The sequence below is a fragment of the Nerophis lumbriciformis genome, linkage group LG24 (assembly GCF_033978685.3).
Source record: "Nerophis lumbriciformis linkage group LG24, RoL_Nlum_v2.1, whole genome shotgun sequence".
Taxonomy (NCBI): Eukaryota; Metazoa; Chordata; class Actinopteri; order Syngnathiformes; family Syngnathidae; genus Nerophis; species Nerophis lumbriciformis.
In genome coordinates, this window is record NC_084571.2 from 13,385,001 (window position 1) to 13,398,315 (window position 13,315).

The window sequence follows — 13,315 nt, forward strand, 5'->3', positions numbered from 1 at the left end:
GGGGCAGCCAAAGAACCAGAGGGGAACAACAAGGGATCACAGGAGAACACGGGAAGCGCTGCGGGAAGACAACAGGAACATAAGACACGGAAACAAGGAAGTCACGGGGGGGAGAGCGAGTTCGCGGGATGGAAGCCAGACACGGGGTGCTTACAAAGGTAACAGAAGATTAAGTTCTGGCAAGAGAAAAGCTGCAGGAGAAAAGCGGGTTCGAGCCCGCACCGTGACAAAATTGTGACCTTTTTCTTGTGAAATTCCAACTCATTTTAGTATGTATATTTTATTAATGTTGTAAATACACTTCTTTATATACCTAGAAAGGGTGGTCCTAAAGAGGTAGGCGGTCTCAAGAAGGTAGGAAATACAAGAATGTGTGTGTGTGCGTGCGTTCGTGCGTGCGTGCGTGCGTGCGTGTGTGTTTCCCACCCGCCTGTTTGTTTTGTCTCTGTCATTGATTATGCCGACAATGTTGTTGTTTTCGTTGCATCTATGAAAATGTGTCCTGACAGTATGACGAATCTGATTTTAGCACATGAATTAATTGTGCGCGCGTGTGTGTGTAAGTGTGTGTATGCATGTGTGTGAGAGTGGGCTTGCGTGCCCATGGCTACGATTCTTCCTTCCTTGATGCGGAATGTTTGCTCCTTATATGACCTCAAACAGTGCGAGGAAAAACTAGGACAACACACACACACACACACACACACACACACACTCAGCATATTCAAATCAAGCTAGCTAATCTCATCGGCGTTGGGATATGTTGTTTGATGCCACGTTGATGTTTGCTTTTATGGCCCCCGAAGGCGGGAAACAATCGATTTAGAGCGCCCGCTTTAACATAATGTCCTTAAAGTTGTTGTTGTCGGTCCGTGCCACACTCTTCTCCCCGGGGCCCGGGCGGACTGTGAATATCTCATTTATAGAAATGAGTCATCCTGAAAAAAAAAACAAGAGTGGGACCTCGCATTTCACGCTCCGCTCCCAATCACGCGGCTAAAAGGGAACTGCACTTTTTTTTTAAATGTTGCCTATCTTTCACAATCTTTATGAATTAACAATATGTAATATGTACAATATACACACTGTAAGTATATATATATTGTAGTAACAGACACCTTCATAACAATATGTAATATGTACAATATACACACTGCAAGTAAATACAGTATATAATGTAGTAACAGACACCTTCATAACAATATGTAATATGTACAATACACACACTGCAAGTATATATATAATATACCGTATTTTTCGGAGTATAAGTCGCTCCGCAGTATAAGTCGCACCAGCAGAAAATGCATAATAAAGAAGGGAAAAAACATATATAAGTCGCACTGGAGTATAAGTTGCATTTTTTGAGGAAATGTATTTGATAAAACCCAACACCAAGAATAGACATTTGAAAGGCAATTTAAAATAAATAAAGAATAGTGAACAACAGGCTGAATAAGTGTACGTTATATGAGGCATAAATAACCAACTGAGAACGTGCCTGGTATGTTAACGTAACATATTATGGTAAGAGTCATTCAAATAACTATAACATATAGAACATGCTATACATTTACCAAACAATCAGTCACTCCCAATTGCTAAATCCCATGAAATCTTATACGTCTAGTCTCTTGCGTGAATGAGCTAAATAATATTATTTGATATTTTACGGTAATGTGTTAATAATTTCACACATAAGTCGCTCTTGAGTATAAGTCGCACCGGCCAAACTATGAAAAAAACTGTGACTTATAGTCCGAAAAATACGGTAGTAACAGACACCTTCATAACAATATGTAATATGTACAATATACACACTGTAAGTATATATATAATGTAGTAACAGACACCTTCATAACAATATGTAATATGTACAATATACACACTGTAAGTATATATATAATGTAGGAACAGACACCTTCATAACAATATGTAATATGTACAATATACACACTGCGAGTATATATATAATGTAGTAACAGACACCTTCATAACAATATGTAATATGTACAATATACACACTGCAAGTATATATATAATGTAGTAACATAAACCTTCATAACAATATGTAATATGTACAATATTTACCCTATTTTGATCATTTTAATCAATGCCAGAACTAATTCCTCTGCGGATTTATTTTCGTTTCCATATTCCACTTTTACGACTCCTGGCAACAAATGTGTGTTCCTACTTCCAGAAACAAATTCGAGTGTCTTTTAATCATGGCAGATTCGATAACAAACAACGAAGACGACTAATCTTTGGACAAATGAGGATTCACAACCTTATTTTGTTGAAGCTGAACATACCGAGGATGAACTCCTGCTTTTAGAAGCCAGCAAAAAGGAAGAGTGAGACGTTGGAGCTGACAGAAGCCCAGAGAGTGAGGTGAAAGTGACTCGAAGCTGAAAAATTTGGAATTTGAAGCCAAGCTATTTCGACATAAATAGAGTGATTACCCAAATAAACCGGAAAAAACGTCCCTGGCTAGCTGGACCAAACAGACAATTGTCCATGGAGTGAGTCACACTTTATATTGATCATGATACACGCAGCACGTCATGCGTGTTAGTACAACTACAGTACATACACTGTCTGGCTAGCTGTGTACAAACAAAACATGAAATAATACTTTGCAGATCCTGTAATATGATTTTTCATGTTTTTCACTCAGTACAGATTGGTGTCCTATCACAGTGTTGCGCATTACAAACTCAAACACGTGCTGACATAAAAGCTAGCTTATTTCTGACCGTAGTTAGCTTTTACAGCTAATACCGTAGCACGTCGATGTGTTAGAATGCTAGAAAAATAGTTCCTCAGTGTTCACTCTTACAATAACAATGTTGCTACAGTTTGGTTATTATACAGGTTACACAACGTAAATGAAGTATTGTTGACGCTTTTTGAACGCATTTTTTAAGTGATTTAGAGGTAGAACTGATTACTGACATTAGCTGCATTGCCAGCCAACAAGAACGAGCCAATTTTTACATGTTAGAATGCAAAAAAAAAAACATTTTGTCTTCTTGGCTCATTATGATTGTGAACGATATGCAACATTCCAAAAAAATGCAGATCCCCTTTAAAACTAGAAGCATTCCATTGACATTTGTGACCAAAAAGATTGGAACGCAACATTTAGTGACAGTTTACATTACAGTTGTCCCTGATGATTAATTGGTTCCAGGCCTGACAAATGTTCTTAGTTGGAGCATAAAAAAGTGTAAGTCGATGCCTCTAAACATGAAGTAACAGCCTGGCCAATTGTCACCTGGCCACTACAACATGACCACGATTAGGAATGGGTACCGAATTCGGTACCTTTATCGGCACTGACCGAATTTCGTTGGTACAATCAGGTATCAATTCACGTAAAATCAAACCATACCGTATGTCGATAACGACGTTGCATGTCACGTCCGGTTTCACACTAAACACCGACTCACATGTGTAATAAGTAGAATACTCACAGTTTAAACACTTTGCAAGACACAACATAACACAATTCCTAGTTAGACAACACACCTGTACAGTACTGCCATCTAACGTCTTGGGAGTGTGACTGCATGGCAAGTGAATGTCAAATGCTGTAAGACTCGTTAGCTGTGTTGTTAGCATTCTGTGTTGTTAGCATTCCGTGTTGACGAACACCATCCCTACCATCAAGCATGGTGGTGGTAGTATTATGCTCTGGGCCTGTTTTGCTGCCAATGGAACTGGTGCTTTACAGAGAGTAAATGGGACAATGAAAAAGGAGGATTACCTCCAAATTCTTCAGGACAAGCTAAAATCATCAGCCCGGAGGTTGGGTCTTGGGCACAGTTGGGTGTTCCAACAGGACAATGACAACAAACACACGTCAAAAGTGGTAAAGGAATGGCTAAATCAGGCTAAAATTAAGGTTTTAGAATGGCCTTCCCAAAGTCCTGACTTAAACGTGTGGACAATGCTGAAGAAACAAGTCCATGTCAGAAAAGCAACAAATGTAGCTGAACTGCACCAATTTTGTCAAGAGGAGAGGTCAAAAATTCAAGCAGAAGCTTGTGGATGGCTACCAAAAGTGCCTTATTGCGGTGAAACTTGCCAAGGGACATGTAAGCAAATATTAACATTGCTGTATGTATACTTTTGACCCAGCAGATTTGCTCACATTTTCAGTAGACCCATAATCAATTCATAAAAGAACCAAACTTCATGAATGTTTTTTTGTGACCAACAAGTATGTGCTCCAATCACTCTATCACAAAAAAATAAGAGTTGTAGAAATTATTGGAAACTCAAGACAGCCATGACATTATGTTCTTTACAAGTGTATGTAAACTTTTGATCGCGACTGTATGCACTTATATACACACACACACTTACACAATTACAATATTTGTAACAATATTGTTGGTTTTAAACACTTGAAGGCTCCACACCACTGTTGTGTATTTATGATCATATTTACAAGACAATATTGTTTGTTTTGATCAAGTGTGAGGTTATATGATGTTTTCTTTTCAATGTGTCTTACAAACTCATACTGATATTTAAATGATGTGCAAAAATACGTTTAAGCACATCAATCTTAAAGTACCTGAGTCACATTCTTCAACCAAACAAATGATATCAGCATCATACAATGTATCGTAGCAGTAATCATCAATAAATCAAGTCTTTTAGTAAATGAATCCCCGGAAGACAAAATAGTTTGTCTTCCTGGCGGTCCACCCCTGCACATCCAATTACAGGATTTGGAGAAAGGAGGGGTGAGCAGAGCCCACCTGTGCTTGCTGATACAGCATATACTGCTAAAAAACACACAAAAAGAGTAAATCGGAGGAAGAAAAGAAAGATGCTGTTCATCTGAAAAAACAAAGAAGGGCCAAAACTGGAATAAATATTAGTATTCAAGATGGAGGCCATTGTGTGCAAGTCTTGGACTAACTTGTTTTCCTTCTAGACGGGTCATCTGATGTTCCATTTTCCTACATTTTGTGTGTATCCTTTTGCATTGCAACATGTGTTACTGATAGTCCGCAACAAAATAGGAACTAGGGCCGTGGTTTCCTAACTACGGCCCGCGGGCCAAATGCAACACGCCTGCAAGATGGCACCAGTTAATTGAACAATTTGTTTCCATAATTTTTATAAATATCAACTTGTGGCCAACGAAAGTAACTCTGCCATTATTTGTACTTATGGGGAAATGAAGCACTGCATTCACTTATATGACCCGATCCAAACAGCCTTCCCTAGTCATGATTCAAATACCCAAGCTTGAAGTCCTACCAATTTCAGGATTTCCGTAATACTATTTCTGAATTAAAAATGTTACTACTTCAACATTTCTCGACCATTTTGAAAAATTCCAAAACCAACCATTTAACTCATTTAGAACATTCACATTTCTTACCATTTTCTAAAAAATTCCCTTTTTTCCCGGAATTCCCCAATTTTCATGAAATTCCCATTGAAAAGAAAGGGAATTTTTTCAAAGTACCACAACTCCCACGTTTTTTATCCGATTCAAACCGTTCCAACTTCAAGATATTCAACCTCTTCAGGAATTGTGTGCTCCCTTTCAACAATTGTAAAAAAAAAAAAATCCCGGATTTCCTAGAATTCCCAGTTTTTAGGGACATTTTTCCCATTCAAAATGAATTATCCATTATACATACTTCCACAAGTCCAACGTTTTTTATCCGATTTAAACCGTTCCAACTTCAAAATATTCAGCCTATTCAGGAATTGTGTGCTACCTTTCAACAATTTTTTTTTTTAATTCCCGGATTTCCTAAAATTCCCAGTTTTTAGGGACATTTTTCCCATTTAAAATGAATTATCCATTTTACAAACTTCCACAATTCCCATGTTTTTTATCCAATTCAAACCGCTCCAACTTGAAAATATTGAGCCTGTTCAGGAATTGTGTGCTCTCTTTCAACAATTATTAAAAAAATCCCGGATTTCATAGAATTCTTAGTTTTTAGAGACATTTTCCCCATTCAAAACAAATTTTCCATTTTACAAACTTCTACAATTCCCACATGTTTTAACCGATTCAAACCATTACACCTTCACACATTCAACTCATCCTGGAAATTCAAACAACCATTTTTCCACTTTCAGCAAATTTCCAGGAATTCCTGTTTTTTTCTAACCTTATTTCCAAACTTCTTAGTGCGATAACTCCTTTTACATTTGTCAACCCATTTCAACCGTTCCACTGTCAAAACATTCCTCTTAGTCAGGACAAAAAAAAAATTGGTTTAAATACTTGAACATTTTCAGATTTTCCCAAAATTCCGTAATACCATTTTTCAATTAAAAACTGTTACTACTTCAACGTTTCTTGGCCGATTTAAACAATTCCAACACCAACCAATTCAGCTCATTCAGGACATTCATGCTCCTAATCGTTTTTTTTTTTTTAAATCCCACTGGTCCAAAAATTCCCAAATTTCCAGGAAGTTCCCATTGAAATGAATGGGACATTTTTCCAAGTTGCACAATTCCCACATTTTTCAACCTATTCACACCATTCCAACATCAACGCATTCCACTCATCCTGGACATTCAAACTAACACTTTCCCAAGTTCCAAACCAAATTCTGGTTTTCCTGGAAATTCAAACTCTTCAACATTCAAACCATTCCAACATTCAAACTATTCTTACATTCATACCACATTCTGTCAGCATTTCAGTTCAACTTCAGCATTGGACCATTCCTTCAGGAATTGCCTCATGTAGTTACAATTGAAAATGCGATATAAAATTATATATAACATGCGTGCAAAGAACTTGGAACTCTGTAGCCACGCCCCCTTCCTGTGTTGTGACCTCTGTTTATATTCGTCACGTCAAAAATATACCTACTAATAAATACTCACAGTGTTCAGATAGCCGCCAATCTTGCGGCTCGAAGAGCGAAAGGAGACGACAATGAGTAAGCTAGCTAGCTGGTTAGCAAACTACGCTAACTAGTCAGCTTGTTTCGGCGAGTACGTGAGAATGAGGCGAGTGTTTTTTTTACACTGAATTGTTATACATTGAATTGTAAAACGCTGAATTTTTATACACTGAATTTAAAATACTGAATTTTAATACACTGATTTTTCTACACTGAATTTTTATACACTGAATTTTAAAACACTTGTTTTTTATTTACACTTAATTTGTATACACTGAATTTAAAAACACTCAATGTTAAAACCCTTTTTTTTATTTACACTTAATTTGTATACACTGAATTTAAAAACACTCAATGTTTTTACACAGAATTTTTACACACTGAATTTTAAAATACTGAATTTTAATACACTGAATTTTTATATACTACATTTTTATACACTGAGTTTTATACACTGAATTTTTAGACATTGAATTTTAATACACTTATTTTTTTTTACATGTATCTGTTTATGCACTGAATTTTAAAACACTTAATTTGTATGCACTGAATTTTAAAACACTTGATTGTTTTACATAATTTTTTTAATACAGAATATAAAAAAACTGACTTTTTTTTTACACTTATTTTTTCTACATTGAATTGTAAAACACAGAATTTTTATACACTGAATTTTAAAACACTTAATTTTTTATATTTATTTTTTATACACTGAATTTTAAAACACAGATTTTTTATTTACACATAATTTTTATACACTGAATTTAAAAACACTTTTTTACACAGAATTTTTACACACTGAATTTTAAAATATTGAATTTTAATACACTTAATTTTTAAACACTCAATTTTAAAACACTTAATTTGTTTATATGTATTTTTATACACTGAATTTTAAAACACTGATTTTTTTTTTTTAAATACTGAATTTTCATACACTGAATTTTTATACATTGAATTTTTTTACACTGAGTTTTAAAACACTCATATTGCTAACACTTTTCTTTAAATGAAATTTTTGGTAAAAAAAAAAAAAAAAATCACAAAACTCAAATGTCAAAAATTCAGTGACATAAATTCAGTGTCAAAAAAATGTCTTGCTATCCATCAAAGTCAGCCATGTAAATCAGTGGGCGGGGCTAACAGGGCCAATGATTGCCTTGGGACTCTGGAAGGCTCTGAAAACATGGCGGCTGAGGAGGTTTTACTCGTACATTGTGGGGAGTTTGGGGTGGATACTTTAAAAATTGTGGAGTGTGTGGAGGTAAAACCTGCTGACTCAGGCCGGAGATTAAATGTATTCCAGTTTGTTGGCGTTATTTCCAGGACTCCTCCGCTTCTCTGCTCCAAGTTTCTCAGAAGTGCTGAGTAAGCAATCAGAAGTTACTTGTGTAAGAAGTGACTTTGACTGATACAATTCATTCACTTGTGCATGAAATGTTATAATAAATCACTATATATTTAATCATATGAGTAAATAAATATATATTCAAATAATTTAATAAAAATGCACTTTTTTAATAACATTTTCATGTATTTAATTCAAATTATAATCAATTAAAAACACATTTAAATATGTATTTTAAAATGTATGAATTTATTTTATCACAGCAATCCTTTTTTTTTCCTTTTTTTTTAAGTGTCCAATGTTCATGTTGAGGTTCTTTAAGAACGTGTCTCAGCTGCTCAAGCACTTCTTCTTCAAGGCAGACTTGAAAAAAAGTGACTTAACGCAGCTGCTGCCTCTCTGGTGCACTCCACGGCTGCACGCTACTTGCAACTTAGTTTTTTAAGTACAATTTAGATTTGGGGCAGGAGCCTAAGTAGCCACCCCTTAAAGGGCCGGTATGATGGGAAAATAAATGTTATATGAAGCAGGATACACCCAAAATTATATTTACAATCGGCAAAGGGTGTGAAAGTATCGTCTAATCCAGGGGTTTCTTAACCTTTTTGACCTCTGGGCCCATTTATTCCACTACAGGGGCCAACTCAAATAATAATTAGTAACCGTTCTCTTGATTTTTATTTGTATTAAATGGTTCTATTATTGTTCATAGTTTAACAGGAAAAATCTTGTCAAACGATATAAAAGCATGTGTTAATGACAAAGATTATTATCAAGGAGTACAAAAATAATCAAAAATTCTGCAAAAGAAGTGACTCGTAAAAACTGATGAAAAATAAGATTTGTTTCCATCCATCCATCCATTTTCTACCGCTTATTCCCTTGTTTACAAAGTTAAATAAATCGATTCTAACTAAAATAACAAATGTCATTATAGTAATATACATGTTTCTGGAATTAGATGTCAATAAAATGTATCATATTTTCCAGACTGTAGACCGCACCCGTATATAAGCCACGGCCACAAAATTTTAAGGAAAAATATTTTTATATTTATTAACCGCAGATATACATTGTGAAATGAGTTATTTACACAGAAATAGTCTTTAAATGTTTATTTACATACCTTAATTGTCTGGAACACGGCAGTAAAACGGCCGATCAGACAAAACAGAAGTCATCGTCATGGAACCACTAGCTGCGCAAGCTCGCTCTCCAATCAGCTAAACAGACTCAATAACTCCACGGTGACGTTTTGGTGAATTTACTGAGGAACTTGTGAAACTGAAACAATACAAAAAAGAATGTAAGTTAATAATAATAACGCAGACACGCTTAATTATGCTAGCATGCTAATTCATGCTAACAACGCTAACTTGATTACATTAGGGGCGGCATGGCGTAGTGGGTAGAGCAACCGTGCCAGAAACCTGAGGGCTGCAGGTTCGCTCCCCGCCTCTTACCATCCAAAAAAATCGCTGCCGTTGTGTCCTTGGGCGGGACACTTCACCCTTTGCCCCCGGTGCCACTCACACCGGTGAATTGAATGATGAATGATAGGTGGTGGTCGGAGGGGCCGTTGGCGCAAATTGCAGCCACGCTTCCGTCAGTCTACCCCAGGGCAGCTGTGGCTATGAAAGTAGCTTACCACCACCAGGTGTGAATGAATGATGGGTTCTACATGTAAAGCGACTTTGGGTACTTAGAAAAGCGCTATATAAATCCCAGTTATTATTATTATTATTATTACATTACGATAGCAGGTACAAATATGCATGAAAACACTCCTACAGACATCACACATGGGACGCTTTAGTGCAGGGGTCCCCAAAACACGGCCAGCGTCCAAAATCCAACCCGCGGGAAGTCTCAAGTTAATAAAAAAAAAGAAAATTTTTTTTTTTAATCTCAATCAATCATTCAATGTTTATTTATACAGCACTAAATCACGAGTGTCTCAAAGGGCTGCACAAGCCACAACGTCATCCTCGGTTCAGATCCCACATCAGGGCAAGGAAAAACTCAACCCAATGGGACAATGAGAAACCTTGGAGAGGACCCCAGATGTGGGGGCCCCCACCCCTAGGGCAACCGGTGCAATAGACGTCGAGTGGATGTAGTATAATATAGTGAGAGTCCAGTCCATAGTGGATCTAACATAATAGTGAGAGTCCAGTCCATAGTGGTCCCGGCAGGAGACCATCCCGAGCGGAGACAGGTCAGCAGCACAGAGACGTCTACAACCGATGCACAGGCGAGCGGTCCATCCCGGGTCCCGACTTTGGACAGCCAGCGCTTCAGCTGTCTTTTCTAATCCATTTTCTACTGCTTGTTACTCTCGGTGTCTTCTAGCTGCTCAGGAAAATCATATTGTCTAAAAATGCATTATCCCATCGATAACGTGACCTCCGGCCACATTTTTTTAACCCATTGCGGCCCCCGAGTCAAAATGTTTGGGGACCCCTGCTTTAGTGAGTAAGAATTGTTTTAGTTATATTGTAAAACTTGCAACCGTCGCTTGGGGTGATGAGTGAAGAAACGAGTAGAAACGTTACGGACGACCTAAAAGACGGAACGGCAGTTCGGAATATGTACCAATAGCGGACAGTTCTGTGTTTTTAGCCTCGCATTGCTGCACCGTGTGCTAATCCATTGGGGATTTATGGTTGTTGGTTTGAGTCCGAGGTGTGTGTATCAGTGACGTGCGGTGAGGTTTATGGCTGGTGAGGCACTGACTTCATCACAGTCATATTTACAAACATATGAACCCTAAAGAGTATCTTATTCACCATTTGATTGGCAGCAGTTAACGGGTTATGTTTAAAAGCTCATACCAGCATTCTTCCCTGCTTGGCACTCAGCATCAAGGCTTGGAATTGGGGGTTAAATCACCAAAAATTATTCCTGGGCACGTTGGTACTTTAACTTAACTTTAACTTTACACATACAAACTGTAGCACACAAAAAAGCACATTCAACTAAAAAAAAACATTATTATGGTCTTACCTTTACTTATAAATGAAGTCCATGCGCCACTCCTTTTGAACAAAATCATCGATAACTTGCTTATAGAAGTCTTCCTTATCTTTCTTCAGTTTTAAAAGTCTCCCTGTCTCGATGGAGATCTTCCTTTAATTATTACCTCCTGCTTCGATTGAAAGTCCAGTTTAGAAAACTGTTTTATTTTAGATACGTAATCCTCCATGTTAATAGTCCAGGCAAGAGGAAAAAATAAACGATCGCTAACTGTTGCTGCTTGTTGTCACTTCTTCTGCAGCCGAGTAGTCGCAAGAATGATCTCTGGGATGATGGGATCACTACCGCCCTCTACCAACAGGAGGCGGGATTACTGCGAGCCTCAGCCAGTGCGTCTTTTGCAGCCGTTTTGTGATTGCTCAGCACAAGAAATACGTTACACACATACAGTTGTTGACAAAATACGCTGTACATTATATACCTCAGCTAACTAAACTATGGAAATGCATAATATAATTCGTATAGCAATACAGTCTCACTGCACAGCAGGCCAGCAGTTAACCGAGTCATTGCGCAATCCATGGTGAGGCTCAACTCAGTGACGTGCCTCAACTGGCTGCTGATCACTGCAAGTCTCTTCTTCAGCGATTTTGAATAAAAATAATCTAAAACTGGTGAAGTTAAATGGAAAATAACTTTATAGTATAATCACTGGATAAATATAACAATTTAATGATTTTTTTTTTCTTTTTACATTTTTTTTCTTTCCATGATGGCAGGTGAGGCTGGGCCTCACCTGCCTCCCCTGACTGCACGTCACTGGTGTGTATGCATGACCACCGTTACACACCTGTATAAACATTTTGAGCACCTTTTCCGCTATAACTGTCAAATGATAGAGTAAATGTAAACATAAGACTCTCTTGCCAGCAGGCTTAAACGTTTACAGTGTGGATAAATGGAGACCTTTACGGGGGATTATTACTGTGACACTCAGTGTGTTCCCGGGAGGATTAATCTCAGCGATTTTGGCGATCCCTGAACCTTCCAAAACTTGTGGACAGTGGGTACTCTCCGACCTTTGTGCCGTATGCTCGGTAAAAGCCAGTCAAGATGTGACCATGAATAAGTCATTTGCATAATTTAAACAGGAGGTGACTCATGCGTGCGAAGGTTTAAGCCTGTCGACTCTAAGAGGATGTTTAGCTCCATTTAGTGCCACTGTTTGTACACACAGAGTGTGTGTGTGTGTGTGTGTGTGTGTGTGTGTGTGTGTGTGTGTGTGTGTGTGTGTGTGTGTGTGTGTGTGTGTGTGTGTGTGTGTGTGTGTGTGTGTTTGTGTCATCCGGCTTATTAAAAAGGATATTGTCACTTAACAGAGTTTCATAGTCACCGTGCGCTAGTTGTATGTCAAAAAAGAAAGAGTGTGTGCTAACATGATCAATATGATGAAAATAGTCTTGGTGATGCTGTTTGAACGTCGACTGGAAGTTTCCAGTTGGACATTACCATCTAGTGGCGAGTAGGTAGAATGCAGATATGGTGGAATTAATACAGTAACACAGCCTTTCATTGTGACAGGTTGAGTGAGAGCGATCAGAGGCCAATACTTTGTGAAAATATACACAACGTGTCTGCTAAAATGTTAGAAGTTGTGTGTTTTGAAATACTAACGTATTTATCTTAAAAATAAATAAATAAATAAAAAATAAAAAAGGTACAAATGTAGGAAAAAGAGCAAAAATCGGAATGTAATGAGAAAAAGATTAAATGTTTTGACACTTAATTAATAGCAATATACTTAAGTCACTTATACCACACAATTGTGTCTTTGTATATATACATATGTATGTATGTGTATATATATAAACATGTACATTTATATATGCGTGTATACAGTATATATATATATATATATATATATATATATATATATTATGTAAATATAAGTATAAATGTATATATATATATATATATTATGTAAATATAAGTATAAATGTATATATATTTACATACACAGATATATATGTGTGTATGTATGTAAATATTTACATATACACATAAATATACATACAGTATATACACACAT

The 13,315-nt window shown here is 36.9% G+C and overlaps 1 protein-coding gene across 1 annotated transcript in view; it reads right to left on the bottom strand.

The window, feature by feature from the left end:
• atf7ip2 (activating transcription factor 7 interacting protein 2) overlaps positions 1-13,315 on the bottom strand; it is a 61,207-nt gene that overhangs the window by 100 nt on the left and 47,792 nt on the right. Inside the window, exon 12 of the mRNA XM_061981599.1 lies at positions 1-58. This exon is cut by the window's left edge and continues 100 nt beyond it. Within this exon, the coding sequence (XP_061837583.1) occupies positions 37-58 (22 nt within the window). The 3' untranslated portion in view covers positions 1-36. The remainder of the gene's footprint in view (positions 59-13,315) is intronic.